Source organism: Pteropus vampyrus, unplaced genomic scaffold, assembly GCF_000151845.1.
Source record: "Pteropus vampyrus isolate Shadow unplaced genomic scaffold, Pvam_2.0 Scaffold326, whole genome shotgun sequence".
Taxonomy (NCBI): Eukaryota; Metazoa; Chordata; class Mammalia; order Chiroptera; family Pteropodidae; genus Pteropus; species Pteropus vampyrus.
The window spans coordinates 1,238,325-1,258,894 of NW_011889107.1; the positions used below are offsets into that span (position 1 = coordinate 1,238,325).

Genomic DNA, 20,570 nt, shown 5'->3' on the forward strand with positions numbered 1-20,570 from the left:
CACACACACACACACACGCACACACACACACGCACACACTCTGGATACACTCTAGGAAAAAGTGAAATTGCCTGTCGCTTCATGGTCATCTAATTCTCCCTTCGTAAATGTTTAATGACCAAAGAGTTGATGAACACAGAAACTAAACACTGGGCAGCCTGTGGCAGGAGCAGAATGCTAGCTCCAGGAAGCACCTTCCTCCACCTGGCCTTTTTTGCAGAAAGTAGCCGCTGAGGTGAGCCAAGACATCCTGTCATGTCCAAGACAGGAGACCTTTGAAGTGGCGCTTCATGTGTGTGCCCACGGGCATCTTTCTGAAGGATTCTGAAGCCCCCTTCTTAATGCCAACGGAGCCTGTGAGCCGTCCTGTTAAGGACCAACCCTCCCCTCAATTCTATCTTTGTTTTGCAAATAAGGAAACTGAGACCCAGGAGAGATACCCTTGGCCATGGCTGCAAAGTTGGATAGGTTCTGGAAGGGACCGGAATTCCTGTCCCCAGGCCCTGGTGGGGTAATCAGGGAGAGGGGCACTTCCTGGGTGAGGTAGAGATGAGGCAGCTCCAGGCTTGTCAGAGGTCCGGGGTAGGCTGTGTTTTTCACCGCGGGAAGTGGGCCCAGAGAGGGCTCTGACTTACCCAAAGCCACACAGCTTTGTGGCTGGCCTTTCACTTCCTACACAATAGAAGGGGTATCCTCAGCCTGGATGGCAGTAAGCAGGCAGGACTTCAGGGTCTTGGTCAAGGAGAAGAAGGGTTTTTCTCATGCTCCCCTTTCAAACTCTTAGCTCTGGGCAAGATCTAGGGAGCGGCCACAGAGAAAGTGGGGGAGGGGCTCTGGCACTTCGGGGGATGACTTGAAGAAATCCTGAGGGACTGGGAGAGGTCCCTGGTGGGGTGGGGGTTGCAGGGAGCCTCCGGACTTTGGGAGGTACTACAAGCACAGAGGAAGGAGCGAGGCTCTCCTTCCCCCCTCTACCCGCCTCCGCCCCCCCCTACCCCCCCCCCCCCCACCGCGGAGGCTGGGGCGGGCCAGGCATCCCGGGAGGAGGCGGTGTCCCTGGCTCCAGGCCCGCTGTTGCAGTGGGGCAGGGCTGGATGGCAGGGGCGGGGCGGTGCCTAGTGGTTATAAGAGGCAGCCGGGGCACCGAGGCAGTGAGCTGTCCGCTCGGCTTGGCAGAAGTACGCTGGCAACAGGCGCACTCCCTGCTCCGACCCAGCCGCGCGCTCCTCCGCAGATATGATCGCTGTGCCCACCGCCTGGTGCTCCGTCGCTCTGGCCCTGCTCGTGGCCTTGCACGAAGGTGAGCCCTCTGGCCTCGCCTGCTTCAGTAGCGACCCCCTACACCACGTCCCGGATCTGTTCAGCGGTGTCTCCCCGCCTTTCGGGGCTGAGATGGCCCCCAAGCTATCTGGGGGCATACAGGGGCCAGGAGCCGGAGCCCAGCAGCAGCGGCAGCTGCCGTAGGGCTCTGCAAGTACAGAGGTGCCGCCGCACAGGGCAGCGGCTGGCCCTTTCCACCAGGACTGCTGGGGCTTTCCCGGGCTGGCCCAGAGTTCCTGAGCAGCTGAGAGTAGCAATTTCCTCGATTATGCAAGAGGAGTTGCCCAGTGGGTCCCCCTATCCCAGCTGTGCCAGGTGCCCTGACCCACCTCTCCACTCCTCTCTCCCTCCTGTGCATGCAGGCAAAGGCCAGGCCGCTGCCACTCCGGAGCAGCCAGTGCCCTCACCCGGCGCCAGAGGCTCCCACCTGCGGTCTCGGCGTTGTTCCTGCAGCTCCTGGCTCGACAAGGAGTGCGTCTACTTCTGCCACTTGGACATCATCTGGGTGAACACCCCCGGGTGAGCTACAGAGGCTCTGCTAGGAGTAGGGGTGGGAGCAGGGAGCTACTATGCCAATGCTGGGAACCTCGGGCAAAGTATAACTCTCCTGGGGCCTTCATATGAGAGTGTTGGGCTAATATCAATAGTTAGCAGTTATTGTTTCAACTCCCAAGTGGAGGCTGCCTGAGCAATATAAAGGGCTGTCTCCTGAGAATTCTCACAACGGCCTGGTAAGAAAGTGTTGGCTCCATTTTCCAGGTCAGGGTACTGAGGTTCAGAGAGGTTAAGTGCCTTTCCCAAGATCACACAGGAAGAAGTAAGTGGTGGGTGGAAGCTCCATCCTAAATCCAGTGGATGCCAAAGCTCACACTCGCTCTGCCATGCTGCCTCTGCATGATCTTCCAAGAATAATACAATTAATGACAGCACCCATGTCTCAACTATGCCAGGCCCTATGCCAAGCGTGGCTCGTGCATGATCATCTCCTGAACCCCCGATCCTCCCCTGAGGGAGGTACTGTTGTTGTCCCCAAATGACAGATGAGAAACCTACCCTGTGTCACCTGGCGGAGCCAGGGTGGGGGCCTGTGCTGTCTGTTCTGTCTGCACCCGCACTGCCTCCGGGCCACTGCATACTTCAGGTTGAAGTTTCTGTGTGCGTTTGTGTTTTTTTCCCTTCCCCAAAAGGCAAGAGAAGCCCTGCACGTAAGCGTGTGTGGAGCTAATCCGCATCCAAACACTCACTCAGGGTGGGAACCCTGCCAGTCCCTGCCTGCTGGGTCTACCTGGAGTCATTACAATTCCAACCACACCAGCTAAAATTAGATCTGGCGCCCAAAGGTGCTGGTCCTACCAGCCACAGGGCCCCTGCCCTGCCCTCCACCCGCCTTGGCCAGACTCTGATCTGAAATCGATTTCACCAGATTTCACACACATGTACATGCAAACACGCATGCACATGCATGTACATGCACACTCATCGTTTTTAAGTCAAAGCTCTAAGACACATGTCACCCCTCCAGGCAAGCATAGCTGTGAGCCTGTGTTTACTTCTGTGGGCCTTCTTTGTGAACTAGGGGACAGCCTCGCTCCATCAGCTCAAGTTCCTGTCTGGGAAGGGGAGGACCTGGGAGGACCTCCCAGGGGAGTGGGGCAGGGTGGGGGTGGGGTGGGGGCAGAAGTCCAGAAAGGGGAAGGATCTTGGGTCTTGTTTAGGGCTACCTGGCACCTAAGGAGGAGCTTGTAGTGGGACTTTTTAAGATCGGGGACTGGTCACCTTTTGCTACCACGCTAGCGGCATGGGTGGCCATTGCGTTGTGTGCAGTGTGGACAGTCCCTGCTTGCCAATGGTCATGGTTTATCTAGTTTATCTAATCTCTCCTCTCTCTCTCCCCCTCCGTCTCTGCCTCTCCCTCTCTCCCTCTCCTTCATTCTCACTCTCTCCACCCTACATCACTACCTTGCTGGCTGCCCGCCCACAGACAGACAGCTCCTTACGGTCTGGGAAACCCGCCAAGACGCCAGCGCCGCTCTCTGCCAGGGCGCTGTGAATGCTCCAGCTCCAGAGACCCTGCATGTGCCACCTTCTGCCATCAAAGGCCCTGGTAAGTGGGCACCTAGGCTGCATGGGCCAGAGGTGGCTGCCAACCTAGACCTTCCCTGGAGAACAGGGTGTCTGGGAGACCAGAAGAGGAGCAAAGAGCTAATGGGAGGAGGGGGAGCAGGGTCCTAGGTGCCCATAGGCCACCCGGGGTCCATATGCAGTGTTCCTTCCTGCAAGGAACCAGTCACCCTGAGTGCCTCCCACTGCTCAACAATGGGGCCTTCTGAGCGTATCATGTCTCACTCCTGGGTAAGAGGGAATCTTGCCAGGTGATGGCTGAGGCAGCTCAGGCCCAAAGAGGACTTATGACAGGACTTGTCCTGTAAGGCCACACAGCTGGTCAAAAAGAGAGCTGGACTTCAGCCTTGCTCCATCTGACCGAGTCTGTGGGGCTTTGGATTCGTACCCGAAATCCAGGGGACTTTGGCACTTCCTCAGGGGAAGAGTAACATCTGGGGTTGGGGAGACTGCGACGCCATCCCAAAGTTGTCACAGAACTGCTGGGGACCCTTTGCAATTCTCTTAACTCTTTGGGCCTCAGTTTTCCCATCTGTAAAAGGGTGGGAAAATTTATTCCTTCCTTCCTCCACTTGGAGCCTTTGGGGAAAGCAGAAACTGGCTTCACAATCCCCAGCCTCCATTCCCATGATGGTTTATGAGAAAACTCCTCTGAGACTCAAGCTGTGACTCCACCCCCGCCTCAGTTTCCTCTACAAAGGGCCACGCTCAGGTGCAGGTGGCCAAATTCTGGGAAGGCCGGCCACCCAGCTGCCTCTTTCTGAGGCTAAGGATGCATTCCCGGTAGCTCAGTTTTCCTTGGTCCCCACCCTGCCTGGGAAAGGAAGCATGCCAGGTGCATGAGAGTGGAAATAGATCTGTTCCTGAGGGCAGGTGAGGGTGGAGTGGGGGCTGGGCTGGGCCTGCACCCAAGTGGCTTCGGGTCCCTGGACAGCCCCTCACTTGGGCCCTAATGCTGTTCGTTCAGGTCTGAAGCCATGGCAATCCCAGGCACTGGGTCCACTGCAGACGTGTTCCAGACTGGCAAGACATGGATCACTGCAGGAGAGCTCCTCCAGCGGCTGAGGTAAGGAGAACCTGCACTGATTGAGGCCTCCTGTATGCCTTACACATTTCCTCACATTTCCTTTGTTCTCAATAAGAGGCAGGACTGTGATCCTATTGGACAGTTAAGAGAATTGAGGCTCAGAGACGTAAAGGCACTTTGTCAAGGTCACACAGCAATCTGGCATCTAGCTAACTCCAGAGCCTGTACTTTTAACTGCTATGCTCTTTGTTACCACCAGGCCTGGAAGTAGACCTTTTAGAAGCTAGTTTGAAGGCTTGTGACTCTGAAAGGACCACAGGTGTTTGTTCAGGCTGTGTCTGAATCAAGTATCTCCCATATGCTAGAGTCTAAAGGGACAACAATGCTACCCATCTCATGGGGTTGTTGTGAGGTTAGATGAGCTGACATAATGAAGCGTCTCCAGCAGGGCCTGGTCCCCAGCGGGAGCACTGGAGGTGTTAGCCATTCCTACCTCTGCTCCTGATGGCTGCTCGGAACTAACCAGTGCTGGGGTCCAGCTTGCCTCCTCAGGGGATCCTATCTTTGTGGGGAGGCAGAAACGTAGGAAAAAAAGGCAGGATGGTGGGATAGGCAGGACCAACATATACTTAGGAACTGTCTTAGGATGAAAAAACTCAAGATAAACTTTGCAAGTACATGGCTCTTCAGAGCTAGCAGAGAGCTTGATTTGCCAACCCGTATTCTTCCTTACAACAGTTCAGACCTGTTTTTATCTTATAGACCCAGAGAGGGGCTCAGAGAGGTTGAAACACTTGCCCAAGTCCTACACCTGGGAACTGAAGCCAGCCTCTTAGTTCCCAGGCTAGAAAGCTTTGAAGCAGGATGAGGCTACCTAAATGACATGAGCCTCAGCTAGGTTCAAAGGGTAGCTAGGACCCATATTTGTCTGGGTTGGACCACTTCGAGCTGGACCTTGAAGAATAGACATCGAAATAGGTGGAATTTGGGTGAGGGGAAGGTGAACAACCTGGAAGGAACAGCATGAGCAAAGATGTGGAAGTGGGAAGGCAGGTCATGGGAGATAAACTCTGGGCCGTTCGCCATCCGGTCATTCTGGCGGCATTTGATGTTGAACATCAGCTTTGTCAAAGCCCCTGTGGGAAGCCCCTAGAGAAGCTCCTAGGCCTGGTGTGGCCTGATGTTGATGGGCAGACCTTGGTTTCACTTACCCGCTGATCCCAGGGCAGCCACGATAAAAGAGTTCAGTCCCTATTACTGCTGCCTCTCACAGGGACCTCTTCGGATGTGCATATCTCCTAAGATGCTAAACTGACCCTCCTCGATTTCAGGGACATTTCTGCTGCCAAGATCCGCTTTGCTAGGCGACAGAAGGAGGCAATAAGGGAGACCAGGCCTACACACTCCAGGCGGAGGAAGAGATAGCGTCGAGAGCTGGAAGAACGCTGGGAAGGAAGCCTGCGTGGAAATGAAAGGAGAGGGGAGCCCAGGGAAGGGAGACCCTCCACCTGTTTCCTGGGCCAGGAAACATACCGTCTGGGATTGGCACAAGCTCTGATCTCCTCGCTCTGGAGAGCGAGCCTCCATCAAGGCGGCTCCAAGCCCTCACAGTGTCCAGGAAAGCTTTTGCTCCCATGGTACAGAGCAGCCTCTCACCCTGGCTCTGGCCCCACACCCCTGCTGAAAGGAACTGCGTGGGGAAGTGCACTAAACTGGAGGCCAAGTCCTGAGAGGTATCCTATCTGTTGGCTGCAAACCAGGAATGACGTGCAGTGATGGACACTCACACCTAAGCCAGCCCTGGAGGCTGGACAGGGCTGTCCAATGGCTGGTGTCCTGGCCGCCCCCATCTGTCCCTTTTAGATCTCTCTCCCCAGAGTCCTTGTACCTTCATACCCTCAGGACACTCCTGGTAAGAAGGGCCTATTCTGCTTCACCTGTCTGTATATAATTTATTTGCTCTAAGAACTTTGGGAATTCCAATTATTTATTATAATGTATTTTTTTTAGACTCTCAATTATTTGCCTGTGAACTTGTGTTTGTAATAAATAATGGAACAGTACTCTGGGATTTTGTCTTGGCTGAGGTGGGGGTGGGAGGCAGCCCTCAAGAAGCAGCTGCTTGGTAGTTAGAGGGTCACAGGAAGGGGAAGGAAAGGGCCTGCGGCAGGTGCTAGAGCCTTGGGTTCCACTCCCCGTGCCCCTGCTGGGCGTCTCTGACTGCTAACCCGCCCTCTCTGGGCTTTTGCCTATCACACGTCTGAACAGCCATTTGTAGCTTTGACATCCAGGATTCCAGGACCTACATTCCCATCAGGCCAGTAACAGATGGCCAGGCCTTGCCCAAAAGCATGTTTGAAAGGGGCCGAGACCCACTAGTGCTCCAGCTGCCCTGTGCTGACAGGGGCTGCTGGGTCCCTGAGCAAATCTATCCAGTGAGGGCTGGGGCTACATGGATTCTAAGGCTGTGTGCAGCTGTAGTGGCCACCCATAGGTGTTTAGGTAGGGACACAGGCTGGACCCGGTCTTGATCCTCACCTTGGGCCTTGGCTGGGGGTTCAACATGCCTCTGAATGAAGAAGCCCGGGCCTCTAGGAATGAGATGGCCAGTCCTGCCAAGGCCCAAGAAGTAGTCCACTTGAGTCCCAGGGACAGCCAACACTAGGGCCACCCCTGCTGGCAGCTGCCTGGACCCACAGCCTCCATCTCTTCCAAATCCTCTGAGAGCAGGCTGTTCCCTTTTCTCCCAGCTGGCCTGCACTAGGAGTGGCAGGTTGTGGACTGAGCAGGCAACTGAAAAATAATTATTTACACACTACTCTAATTCTGCCTCGTCCATAAAGCCAACCTTGACCCCTTCATGGAAGAATAACAGGTTGACACATACTGAACTTCTACCATATACTGGCACTTGACCCAAAGTAACTCATTTCATCCTCATAACAACCTTATGACATAGGTACTTTTATGATTCCCACTTGACAGACGAGGAAACTGATACACAGAGAAGGCAATTGACTTGCCTAAGGTCACACAGCAAATAAGTGATGGCATCAGCATTTGAACTCAGAATCTATAGTACATATGTATGTATGTATTTTGTAGTTATTTACTTATTTATTGTATTTTGCATTTAATAAATGTTTACTGATTGACTTTATAGATCACCACTGCAGTGTGACCTTGAGGAAATCTTTCTGAGCCTCAGTTTTTTTAATCTATAAAATGGGAAACAATAGTTTCTACTTCGTAAAGCTGGTATAAACACTAAATGGATAAGTTATGATGCTGAGCTCAGCCCTGGGCCTGATAAGAGGCAGAGGCTGCTTGTCAGGCCATCGATGGTTATTACATAGTCACTGTGACAGGCACAGAGCTAAAGGACATGACGGAAGAGAGAGACTGAGGCTGGCTGGGGTGCAGAGGAGTGGCCAGAGAAAGACTCCTTAGACAAAGGCTACTCCTGTAGCCTCAAAAGATGAGTAAGCACAAATAAATAGAAAGGAAATGGGAAGAGAACGGAAGGGTAAAGGCGTGACCCTGGGAGTGATAAGGAGGTTTCCACAGAGGACCTTATGTAGTTAGAGCATGGTGAGGGGAGGAACAGCAGGAGACAAAACCAGGGAAGCCTTGAGCCAAAGGAAGGAGCCTGGACTTTCTCTCGTGGGCCATGGGAAGCCACAAAAGATCTGTGAGCACAGAGGACCTGGTCAGAGCTGAGCTTTGGAGACATGCCACCAGAGGGCTGCACAGGGCAGGAGTAAATGAGGGGACAGAAGGCAGGGAAACAAGTCCACCGTGCATCCTGGGTGGTGAGGACTGGTGTAATAGGCCCAGCACAGTCACTTCCTAGGAAGTCACAGCCCAGGGCCAGAGCATACCTTTCAAATCTCAGCTGAACCTGATGCCAGGAGAATCTCGCTCCCTGGCAGCCCAACAACTCATTCAAAACGGCCCTGCCCCCCTTGGAAGCCCAAAGCAACAGCCTATGGCCAGGCAAGCAGCTGAGTGGGGCAACCCCAGGGAAGCAGGTGTGATGGAAAGCTGACAGAGGGATGACGAGGTCCTGGTTGAGGGTGTGTCAGAGGCTCAAGGAAGCAGACATTCACTGCCCTTGGCACAGGCCCCAGTGGCCCTGGCCAGAGTTCAGAGATCAGAGACCCAAGTGATTCAGTAACAGAGATGATTAAAGAAAGGAGAGGAGGCCCAGGAAGCAGGTAGAGGCAAGGTGACTCTAGTCTCCTGGAAACGGGGCCTCTGGCTTGGGCTCAGCACTGTAGGGGGTCCTGCTCTGACCTTCTTCCAGTCACACCTCTCTCCATAGGAAGAATTTGCAGAGCTGAGGGGTCATGTGCACTTGAAGCCTGTGCCTCCTTATAGCCCACCCCTTAGGTAGCTGGGGCCCTGGAATGTGGGGGAAAGTGGGTAGAGTTTGCAAGAAGCAGAGGAAAATTTGTGAGGAACAGCTGCCAAGTCTAATGTAACCCTGAGAAGAAAAGTGTCAACATTTCAGGAAATTTGTCTGGTTTATGAGACAAAGTCTCCCCTCTTTCTGCCTTTTTCTGCCTTTCCCATAAATACTTAACAGGTTTTATCAAGGCTTTTTGAGCCAAATTTGTGTTCTTTTTGATGAGAACACCAGGCAGAGATAGGCCAGAAGGGGGCACAAAACAACCCAGATTTATGTGGGTTCCATGCACCAATGGAAGCTGAGGCAGAGGGGAGTTCAGTCCCATTTCCAGAGCTACTCAGCCTGACACATATCCAGGTAGCAGACTGGCCCTCGTCACTCCCAGCTGCCTCTGACCCCAACCCCTTCACTCAGGAAAGAACCCCCACGAATTAGTTTCCCTTTCTCTCTCTGTCTCTCTGTCTCTCTGTCTCTCTGTCTCTCTGTCTCTGTCTCTCTCTCTCTCTCTCTTTCTCTCTCTCTCCTTAAAATAGACACAAGGATGCTAGGTTTTCAGTTCAGAAAGGACATTTGCCTAACAAGGCAATAAATCATTGGAATGTAGCCATCCATTCATTTAACAATTATGAATAATCACCTCTCTGGAGATTCTTGTAAGCAAGACAGAGGCAGCCCCTGCCCTCACGGGTCAAGTGCCTTCAAGAAAACACTGTTAAATATTATGATTAAAATAATAGCTAATGTTTATTGAATGCCCACTAAAAGCTTACTGCATTCCTTGGTTCCTCATGGCCACCTTATGTAGCAGATTCTATCATTATCATTCCCATTTTAGAGAAGAGGTAGCTGAGAGGTTAAGAAACTTGCTCAAAGTCACACAGCTAGTACGTGGCTGAGCAGGGATTTAAACTTCAGGCTCAAACTTCTCTGCTGTCCTGCCTCTCTGATAGGGTACATCTATCCTGAGATGGAGATCCCGGGGTGGGGGAGCCCAGGGTGCCTTCTTGGACGAGGTAACATCTAGGCTAAGCTCAAGGGAATCAGCCAAGTGAAGGATGAGGGTGCGCGAGAGTGTTTTAGGCAGAGGGAAGAGCAAGGTGAAGGTTCTATGAGGAAGGGAGCTGTTCCCAGCTCCTTTCAGGGTTTAAAAGAAGAAGAGGTGGCGGGGAAGGCTGGAGAGGGCCAGGTGGGAGTGAGCAGTGCCACATCGAGGCTGGGCACCTGGCATAGGAGAAGGGGCTACAGGCAGGGAGATCCACAGCAGCTGCCACCCCCAGCACAGCCACAGACAATGTCTCCCAGGAGAGTATTATCGTGCCTGAAGTGCCCTCTCTCAGTGTTCCATGTCTGGCTCAAACTACACTTGGTCCTCTCAGAGGTCTCACAGGCTGGCAGGAAAGACAGACAAGGGCTAAGTAAAGGGATAGGGGTGGTGGAGTATGCTATGGGCTTCCCTTCCAGCTGGTGGGAGGGGACGGAGGGCTTGAGAATAGGTGGGGTTTGCACATGCTGGGATGGGCGAAAGGGCATCATATCTGGGGGAAGGGTGTGAGGCATGTCTGGCCAGAGCATGGAAGAATCCAGACAGAGGCAGGCAAACTGATGGGCAAGGGCCAGGCTAGAAATGGTACCCAATGCCAGGAATTTGAACTTCAGGGATGGGGAGCCAGCAAAGGTGGATAGTAGAGGAGAGCTAGGACAGGGGCTGGCCTTGGGCTACTGGCTTATCATTGGCCCCTCCACAGCCAGCACTTCCAGCTCAGGAGTTCCCGCCCAGCCTCTCTCAAGGGAGAGCAGAGTGTGGGCCTCACCTTGCCTGCCAGGGACCTGAGCCAAGAGCCCTCAGCAGCTCAGAAGGGGGCGGTGTGCAGGCCCGCCAGGAGCCCTGGAAGAGGAATGTGGCCTAATTAATTCTCCGAAGCTCAAGGGCCTCGCCTTGTGGGAGCAGCTGCTAGGACAGGCCTGCCAGGATGCCACCGGCCCAACCTGTCGATCACCCAGTGCTGAAGAGAGTGACAGGGACAGCGGGCGGGGAGTTGGGAGACAGGCGCTCAGGGGCCAGCTTATTGCCTCTAGGCCTGCAGGTGTCCTCTGGCCCCTTCGTAACTGATAATACAATAACAGTAATAGCCAACAGGCCTTGAGGGTTTACAGTGTGCCAGACTCTGTGCTCAAAGCATGTCGTACTCACTTCTCAACTAATCGTTACAAGGACCACTGAGATGGATACTGTTATTATCTCCATTGTGCAGATGAACAAACAAACAGTGGCTCAGGGAGGTAAACTCCCCTGCCCAGGAACATGCAATCAGAAAGCACGGGCAGGGAAGCTGGAATTTGGACTCAGGCATTCTGCGCCCCAAGAACATGCTGTCGTAACCACCATGCTGGACTGGTTCAGCAGGGGAAATCGAGATCCCATGGAAGTGGGATGCCTTTCCCAAGGACAGTAGACTAAAAAGGGGCTCCGGATATTGAATGGAGCAAGGACCTGAGGGGGAAAGTCCACGGCCCTGGGCTCTGCTTGAATCGCTTCCTCCCAAGGTTTTCCATGGGGCTCCTTTTACCCTGGCCCTCGGGTCACTCATAGGGACTTGTGGCTCACTACTCCAAGCAGATGAGGTTAGAGGAAGTGATCCCATCTCCTTGGGGTCTCTACCCATTTGGTCCCAGTTCTGCTACCTAAGCCTATCCCAAAGGCATCATAAGAGCAACACCAGCTGGGCGGCACACTCTCAGACTCCTCCCAGACCCTATTTCCCCTCCACACATGGACAGGGAGGCCAAGGGAGGCTCAGAGTGATGCAAAGACGGGCCGGACCAGGCTCCCACAGCTAGAAAGTGTCAGAGTCAGTTGGGCACCCAGACTGGCCTGAAGCCACGACTCTGCCTTTCCCCGACAGCGGACCAGAAGGAGGCTGTGCAGCCACATCAGTCACGTTTCGTCTCTGAGCCTGTTTCCTCATCCACCATGAGGGAGTGAGAAAGCCCATCCTATAGGCTTGTCCTGGAGTTCATTAATAACAACACACAGTAATGGTACTTTATGTGTCAGGCACCACTCTAAGTGTTTTATTTAATTTTTAAAAATTTTCCAGAACAAGATTTTATTCGTGGTTACGTAATATATCATCATAAGGCTGTACCATAATGCATTTGAGATAACAAATGTACATTTACATTTGTTTAGTTTCCCACCAATAAAATAACGCTGCATGCTATATTGGTAGATAAATTTTATATTCGTTCTTAATTCTTTTTTGCTATGTATTTTTTTTATTGAGACATAATTCACACACCATAAAATCCACTCTTTTGAAGTGGTTTTTAGTATATTCTCAAAGTTATACAACCATCACTGCTATCTAATTCCAGAACATTTTCATCACCCCAAAAAGAAATACTGCACCCTCTAGCAGTTGCTCTCCATATCCCATTCCCCACAACCACTAAAAATTACTAATCTACTTTCTGTCTCCATGGATTTGCTTATTCTGGATACATTTAAATAATTATATGTAATTATATTTCCTGTAAATATAATCATATGATATGTGGCCTTTCGTGTCTGTCTTCTTCCATTTAGCATGTTTTCAAGGTTTATCCATGTTGCAGCCTGTGTCAATACTTTGTTCCTCTCCATGGCTGAATAATATTCTAGTGTGGGGACAGACCTCATTTTGTTTGTCCGTTCACCCACGGAGGGACATTTGGTTCATTTCTACTTTTTGGCCTAAGCATTTTATTTTAGCCCTCGACAACCCAGTGGGGAGATGCTTTTATGTCATCATATTAGACAAAGAGACTGAGGTCCAAAGAGGTGAAGTAACCCTTCCCAGGTCACTTAGCTAGTGAGTGGCAGTGAAGAGTTTTGCCCCAGGAGTCTAGCCCCAGAGATGACGGCTTTGACCATACTGCCTCCTTGGTCAGAGGAAGATAGTGTAAGTCAGCATCCACAGCAAGCTGCACCGGAGATGGCATCCATGGGCCACTGAGCAAAGGGTGGCATTTCTCAGCAGCATTTCTGAGGGTGGCAGAGCCAGGCTCTGCCAGACAGGGTCCCAAGCTAGGACAGGGATGTCAGAACACTCAGTGGTAAAGAATCACTATCTCAACACACAGGTGCTTCTCCCAGGAGCAGCGACATCTCTCCACATCCAGATGGGCCTACTCCTTCTGCAGAGTATCAGTGACCTGCAACCCAGAGGCCATTTCTCTACCCATCCCCACTTAGAAAGTCATGGCTTCTTTCCTGGTCCCAATGCCCTGCCACTGGGCAGTTGAGGAAGGATCCTTGGGTGGGGTGTTAAGGTCAGAGCTATAGCTGCAGTCAAGGCCACTTGTGACCTTGGGTAGGTCTCTGCCTCCTCAGGGCCTGCATATATTAATGGGATGAGAAAACTTAATGCTTTTTTAAGATTTAAGATTTTTTAAATAATAATAATAATCCTATGCTGTACAAATCCCCATGACTTAAGATTTAAGATTTTGAGGAGAAATCTTAATACTTCATTTAGAAATCTTAATAATTTTTAAAATTATAAAGAAGACAATATATACACAAAAGCTCGTGGCTCAAAAAAAATGAAAAAATATAAGGAGCATTTAGAATAAAAAATAAGTCTTCTTCCTGCCTCCTACTCCAAGGTCACCACTCTGAGAGTGAGTTATGTAACCCTTTTCTATGAATTTAGATATATGTTTTATAACTAAATTTTTAGAAGTATTTAAAATAATAAATGGAGAGATAAGTCTCCTTATTCTGCAACCTGCTTTCTTCACTTCATAGCCATCTTTCCAGACCAGCCCACATGGATCCACCCCAGTCTTAGTTTTAACAGCTCCATGGTGGTCCCTGGCATGGGCAGACACTTGTTTAGTTAACGATCCACCTCCTGTTGCCTTTTGGATGGTCTCCCTCGATAGCTTTCATAAAGAATGGCAGCAAACCCCTTATTTGTACATCTTCTTCCACAAAGAACAGAGTTTTAGACATGAGATTGCTGGGTCATAGAACATGCACATTTTAGCTATTCTGCCAAGAGTGAGGTTCCAATTTGTACTCCTGACCCCGCTGGATACAAGTGCCTTTCTCCTCACATCTCTAGCACTGTCTGCTTTGATGGAGAAACTACTTCTTCATAAGGCATCTAATGTGCAGAAGAGACATACGTGATGCTACCCGTGGTGAAGAGGGTGAAGGGCCTAGAGGCTCCAGCGTCCCTGCTCCCCAGCTGGCACAGAGGATGCCTCTAGGGTACTCTGGTACTGAGATCTAGGATCCCATTCTGCTGCAGGCCTGTCCCTCTGTAGCTGGCGTTAGCCCCAAGTCTCTCAGTTGGCCTCCCAGGGAGCTTGGAGATAGAGGGAGGGCCTGGCCAGTCTCTTCCTAAGCTGATCCCACCGTCCCCTAATAAATGTGCCTTTGAGTAGGGCCTTTGGGGGACAGCATCGCCATTGGAAAGCATGTGTGCATGTGCTCAAGCTTTGCCCCAGGAGCATAGCTCCAGAGATGATGCAGGTTGCTGTGGGTGATGATCTACGCTATAGTACTCTGATCAAGGAGGCAGTATAGCCCAATGGTTATAGCCATCATCTCTGACCTACACTGGAGTCCTACTTGGTTAATATAGGACCATGTGTGAACACATGTGCACAGGGTACATCTAAGTGTAAAATGTGTTCTTCTATGTACAACAGTGGAGACTTCTATATGTCTACAGGCATTTGGGTTTGTTTCTCATGTGACAGAGATTCGTGCATAATCCACACATGTACAAGTTCCTGTGCATATCGATATGTATAAGCACGTGTGGCTATAAGTGCCCCTGAGTTTGTAAGTCTTTGTCTGGTTGTGGCTGCATAGATGCGTGTGCATACATTTGCCTACATATGTGTGTATACATGAGGATGCATGTATGCCTGTAGGATGCACATGATTAGGGGTGTGTGGGTGCGTGAGTGATGTGAGCATACACGCAAGTGTTTGTGTTTGTGTCTGAGTATGTATAAGGATATGTACATGAAGTGTATATAAGTGTAGATTGAATGTGTACTTTGGTGTGCATGTGGATCTAGAGGTGCTTCTATGGGTGTGTTCATAATTATGTATGCAAATATTGTCCTGTGACTCTGCAGATGTGAATACACACAGCTGTGCATTTGCACCCCCAGATATGCCACTTCAGGGTCTGCGACCTGTGACATCTCCTCTGGGGCCCATCCCCACTTTGCGTGGACCTCTGCCCTCTACTGACTCTGAGGACAAACAGAGAGACATTGTCACTATATAACTTCTGAATGTCTTGCTTTATTTACAGGCAGATTAATTATTCTAGTAATTAGTAAGTCATTAGAACCCTTACTGATTTTAAGAACAAACATAGACACAAAATCCATATGGAATTTGGACAAAAAGCATGGAAATGGAGGGTTTCCCATGCCCAACGTGAGGGGAGATGTGCGGGATCTAGGGTAGCAGTGTTGACTAAGTGTATGAAAGATTCAGGAAGGGAAGGTGAGGGAGGAGCCGGAGCAGAGAGCCCCTGTCTGGGTTTCCAGGGCTGCCTACCTCTGTGTTCCATCCCCAACCTACTCCCAGGGAAATTATTGTCCTGTGCCCAGGGGAGTTGGGGATATGAGACAGAGCCTTGGCCAGCCCCTGCCCTGACAGCAACTGGACAAGACACGTCTCCTCTCAGACTCCATTTCTTCATTTGTAACTCAGAGATAATCATACTTACCTTGAGGCTCAAATTACAAGCTCCAACAACTGCCCCCCTTTCTCTGCTTGCCTTCCTCTTGCCCCCAGAACAATTTCTATCCTCCCATCCCACTCCACCCCAGCTCCTCTGGCTCCTCCCTCTGCCTCCTTGCCCCAGACCTGACCCACAAACTTCTACCCACCTGTCAAAGCCCACACCCATGTCACCACCCTGCCACATATTTTTCTGTCTTCCCGACTAGACTGTGAACTCCCAGGGCAAGTACATTCCTGGGTCCTGAAAGCCCACCCTGGCCTGGGATGGCTTAGATATCAGTCACTAAGAGGGAAGGAAGAGGGAGAGCTCTGGGAACAGCAATGTCTGATACACGGCAGATTGTTTGGTGCCCCTAGACTAGGCGAGTCAGCTAACCTTTGCCCTGGAGGGAGAAAAAGCACTGTTTATCAATCTCCACTGTACCAGCACCACCCCCAGCCATTTACAAGTCTTACCGCACTTGATCTTCACTATACATCTCCTACGTCAGCAATACTTTTATTCCCTTTTTATCAATGCATAAACTGACCCTTGGAGAAGATGAATCAGCACCAGAGCTGGGACACAAGCCCTCCTGACTGCAGGACCTTCTCCAGGCTCTTCCTCCAGCTTCCTTTTCTTCTGTATGAGCCCGCCCACATTCCCACGCATTAGCAGGTGTCTGTGACTCTGCCTTGGGGCTGGGGTCACGCTCTCGGGGAGCAGCTCTGTATCATGGAGAACAAGGTTGGTGGTGTGACAACTCTGAGGCTGGTTCTACACCATCTCCGAGGTCCGGGGTGGGGGGCTGAGCCCCAGTTGTCCACCTGTTGCTCATTAACTTGCCTGCATTGACTTTCCTCTCTGCCTCATTTCCCACATCTTTTATGGTTTCCAGGAATCACCTCACAAACTCCCTGCCCTTGAATCCTGGTTCAGGTCTGTTTCGGGGATTCCAACTCAAGACCGAAGGGCAGCAGCTGTGGGGCTGTAAGTGCCCTGTCAGCCAAGAGAGATTTGTTCCCTGGGGACTCCAATCTCAGAGGCCGTGAGACCTGTCCAGGGTCAGAAGCAGCTCAGCAACAGTCGAGGCAATACGAGGCCAGCCCCAGCTGCAGCCCCAGCATTGAGCACAGCATCAGGTCCGGGCGTGGGGCTGTGTGGACACTGTGGAGGGTGAGGGCATGGGTGTGAGCACAGCAAGGCTTATCTCAGGGCCACAGGCCGCACCCACGCCTCCCTCCTTTCCGAGAAGTTCACTCAGACAACTATGCTTCTGCAGGCCCCAGAGCAGACCCTAGCTGCAAAACCCCAGGGCCCTCAGCTGGCCCTCTGGCCTGGGTCCTTCCAGGCAGAGCAGGGAGGCTGCCTGGAGTGGGGCCTTACTCGTGAGTCTGAACAACTCGATGTCCTTCTCTGGGCCTCAGTTTCCTAGTCATCGAGGTGACAGGGCCTGGGTGGGGCTGAGGAAGAGAATGAAGCAATCTCATCACCCCTTTAAGGGTTCATATTCTCCAATTCTGCCAGGGATTTGCACACGGACCATTGGATGTGCCACATCTTGCCCCTCGTCTCTACATGCTTTCAAAACAAGGTATTACTAACCCAAAGGAATAACGTTGTTATGATGGAAACCCAAACACTGGAAGAGACATAGCTTGACTTTGGGGGTTCACCTTCCTATGCCCCTCAAATCACACCATGTCTACCCCCAACCATGCAGCTTCATGAAGTAGAAAGAGCACAGGTTTCAGAGTCAAACAGACTTGGGCTCAAATCTTGTGTGACTCAGAGAAGCCCCTTAAGCTCTCTGAACTTCAGCTTCCTCAATTGTGAAGTGGGCCGACAATGCCCACTGGCCCTAGGCAAGTGTCTCCAATCTCCTTCAATCTTCATGCTGGTGAGGAAGCAACTCTGATCCCCAGTTAACAGAAGAGGCAATGGAAATCCAGAGAAAGCAGGCAGATGCTAAGGAGACGTGCCCCCACTTAGGTGGGCACAAAGGTGAGGACCCCGCCCTCACCACAAGGGGAACCTTGGGCCTGGGAGCATTCCAGCCTTCCCCGGCCTGCCCTGGCTCACCCACTGCCCTATTCTTGCACCTGGCCTGTAGAGGAGCTGGGGCTGGACCTGCACTATCGGCCCTCCTTTGGGATACCTTTGGCCTCAAGAATGTCGGGAGCTGGGCCAGGAGGTCAAAGGGCTCATGACCTGATTCTACTCCCTTAGAAGCTTCAGAGCCTCACGGCACCTGAGATAGCCAGGTATGCCCTAGCTACAGATGGGAACTGAAGCCCACTAACTTCAAGTAGGAGGGGATACCAGAGGCCTCCTTGGTTATCCTATGTGGGGATCAGAACAGCAGTAGATGAAAAATGAAATCAAAACTAGCAATAGCCAGCAATTCCACTTCTAGTTATATACTCCAGAGAAGCATCTAGATATGTTTACCAAATGATGTGTACTAGAATGTTCACAGCAGCCCTATTTATGACAGTCCCAAACTGGAAACTACTCAAAAGGCCAGCAATGGTGAAATGAATAAATTGAATTACAACAAAACAATATGGATGATCTCACAAATAAAATGTTTAAAATGCAAGAGTATATCCCATAATAGTTTGTTTCTGTACAGTTTCAACGGTACCGAAAGTCAGAAAGGTGGCTTCCCTTGATGGGGTTGGGGACAGTGACTGAAAGGGCACAAAAGAGTGCATTGGGGTCATAGTCACGTTCCATTTCTTGACCTAGCTGCAGGCTCTACAGGTGTTCACTCAGTTTGTGAATTTCATCAAGATACACATTTAAAATTTGTACACTTTCCTCTGAATATTATGTTCTTGAACTTTAGGTAAGTCGAATCTTATGGTATACACTCTCTTGTGCCTGGCCTCTTTTCTACAACATTGTGTTTTTGACATTCATCCATATTATTACACGTAACAGATTTTGTTCTTTTTCATTGCTGTATAGTGTTCCATTTCATGAATATACTACAATTTGTTTATTCTATTGTTGATGGAAGTTTGGAAGTTATTGTAAATAGTGCTGCATTGAACATTTTTGCACCTGACTTTTGGTGAACGCATGTATGTATTTCTGTTGGGTGTATACCAAAGTGTGAGATTACTGGGTCATAGGCTGTACATATTTTCAGCTTTATTAGATACTGACCAACAATTTCTAAAATGGTTTACCATTTCACACTGTATGACAGGTTCACATCCTCACTAACACCAGTATGGTCAAGCTTTTTCCTTTTAGCCATTCCAGTGAGTGTGAAATAGCATCACTTTGTGGTTTTAAACTGTATTTCTCTGGTGCCTAATGAAATTGACCACCTGTCTGGCTGAACACAAGCCCTACAACTAGATCACCTCAAATAACAGGTCACCTCAAAACAGTAGAAGGGGCGGGGATGTGAAACAGCCCAGTCCCACAACCATGTGTGGCAATCGGGAATCGGGAGGGCTATTTTGGCTGCAGAGCCACTTCCCCAATCTGAGGAGGGAGATGTCTTGGTCACACACTGGGTTCCCCAGCCCAAGGTTCCAGTGCCAGGAAGAGAAATCCCCACAACCTCTGGCTGTGAAAACAAGTGGAGATTGCAGCTGAGTGAGATGGAGGGCTGTGGGAAGCAGAGACCTTCCTCTTAAATGGCCCACACCCAGCCTTACTCACTGAGGGACTCGCTTGCTCCGGCACTGGGGCACCTGCTTGAGGGGCACCAGGGACATATAGGGAGGCACTGAAATGTCGGGCTTCAGGGAGAGGGCTGGAGGGGTGGCTTGCTCCTGGATAGAGGTGCAGGCAAAATCCATTGTTCCTTTGTTGCGCCCTCCTCACTCCCAACCTGCAGACGCAGCCACCATCTACCTGGATAACAGGTTGCTCCACCCAGGGGATTCCCTGAGACTTTGCCTCTCCCAACTTGTGGGTCCACCCAAGCCACTTCTAGTGATTTATTCTATGCAAATAAGCTGTCTTGGCTACTGCTGCAAACTTTCATAATATCTTTCAAAGGCTTACAAAACCCAAGAAGCAGCCTCTGGCCTCAGCATGCCCTGTACCTCTTGCTGAGCAACCCCAAGCCCCACACCAGTGGTAGCCAGCCTCGGTTTCTGAGTTGGCCCCTGGAGGCACCTATAAACCCAGCACGGATGGCAGCCATAAGTGGATTGCTTGGTGACTGTTACTAGGTGGCCCCGGAAGTGCACAGGCTGAGTCTGAAGTTGGCCTACAGCTGGACCTCCTCCCAGGTCTGTGCCAAGGGGCCCCACAGCACACCTACTACATAAAACCACTCTACTAAGACCAAGAGACTTAGGAGCTCTACCTAATACATAGCAACAGTCACAGGGAGGCTGCCAAAATGGGGAGACAAAGAAGCATGTCCCACACAAAAGAACAGAACAAAGCTCCAAAAAAAGAATTCACCAAAATGGAGACAAGCAATACACCAGACGCAGAGTTCAATGCACTGGTTATCAGGATGCCCAGGAAACTTAGGGGAAGAGTAGATGAACTCAGTGAGAACTTTAACAAAGAGATAAAAAACATAAAAGTGCAGATGGAGATGGAAAATATAATAGGTAGCCAGTCAGAAATGAAGAATACAATATCTAAGATGAAGAGTACAGTAGAGGGAATCAACAGAGTGGATGAAACGGAGGATCAAATCAGCAACATAGAAGATGGGGTAACAGAGGACACTTAATTAGAATAGCAACAAGAAAAAAAATCCAAAAAATAAAGATAGTTTAAGAAGCATAACAACATTTGCATCATAGCAGTACCAGAAGGAGAATAGAGAGAGCAAGGAATTAAAAATCTATTTGAAGAAATAATGACGGAAAACTTCCCTAACTTGGTGAGGGAAATAGACGTACAATCCCAGGAAGTTCAGAGAGTCCCAAACAAGATGAACCCAAAGAGGCCCATACCAAGATGC

General features: G+C 50.7%; 1 protein-coding gene across 2 annotated transcripts; it reads left to right on the forward strand.

The window, feature by feature from the left end:
- The first annotated feature begins 1,159 nt into the window (after positions 1–1,159).
- EDN2 (endothelin 2) lies at positions 1,160–6,521 on the forward strand. 2 transcript variants are annotated; one of them, XM_011377941.2, is made up of 5 exons: positions 1,160–1,300; positions 1,683–1,839; positions 3,302–3,424; positions 4,409–4,507; positions 5,800–6,521. In XM_011377941.2, the coding sequence occupies exons 1-5, from the start codon at positions 1,237–1,239 to the stop codon at positions 5,891–5,893; spliced, it is 537 nt and encodes a 178-aa protein (XP_011376243.1). In that variant the 5' UTR covers positions 1,160–1,236; the 3' UTR covers positions 5,894–6,521. The 2 variants fall into 2 exon arrangements, with proteins under 2 accessions (XP_011376243.1, XP_023377777.1); XM_023522009.1 differs by lacking the exon at positions 1,160–1,300 and having other exon boundaries at positions 1,331–1,839.
- The last annotated feature ends 14,049 nt before the right edge of the window (positions 6,522–20,570 follow it).

Bases quoted from the DNA above. Each gene is read 5' to 3' on its own strand.
- EDN2 (XM_023522009.1), top strand. From the start codon at position 1,589: ATGCAAGAGGAGTTGCCCAGTGGGTCCCCCTATCCCAGCTGTGCCAGG. The intron at 1,840-3,301 runs GTGAGCTACAGA...GCCCGCCCACAG, and splicing joins ATCTGGGTGAACACCCCCGG to ACAGACAGCTCCTTACGGTC. The intron at 3,425-4,408 runs GTAAGTGGGCAC...CTGTTCGTTCAG, and splicing joins TTCTGCCATCAAAGGCCCTG to GTCTGAAGCCATGGCAATCC.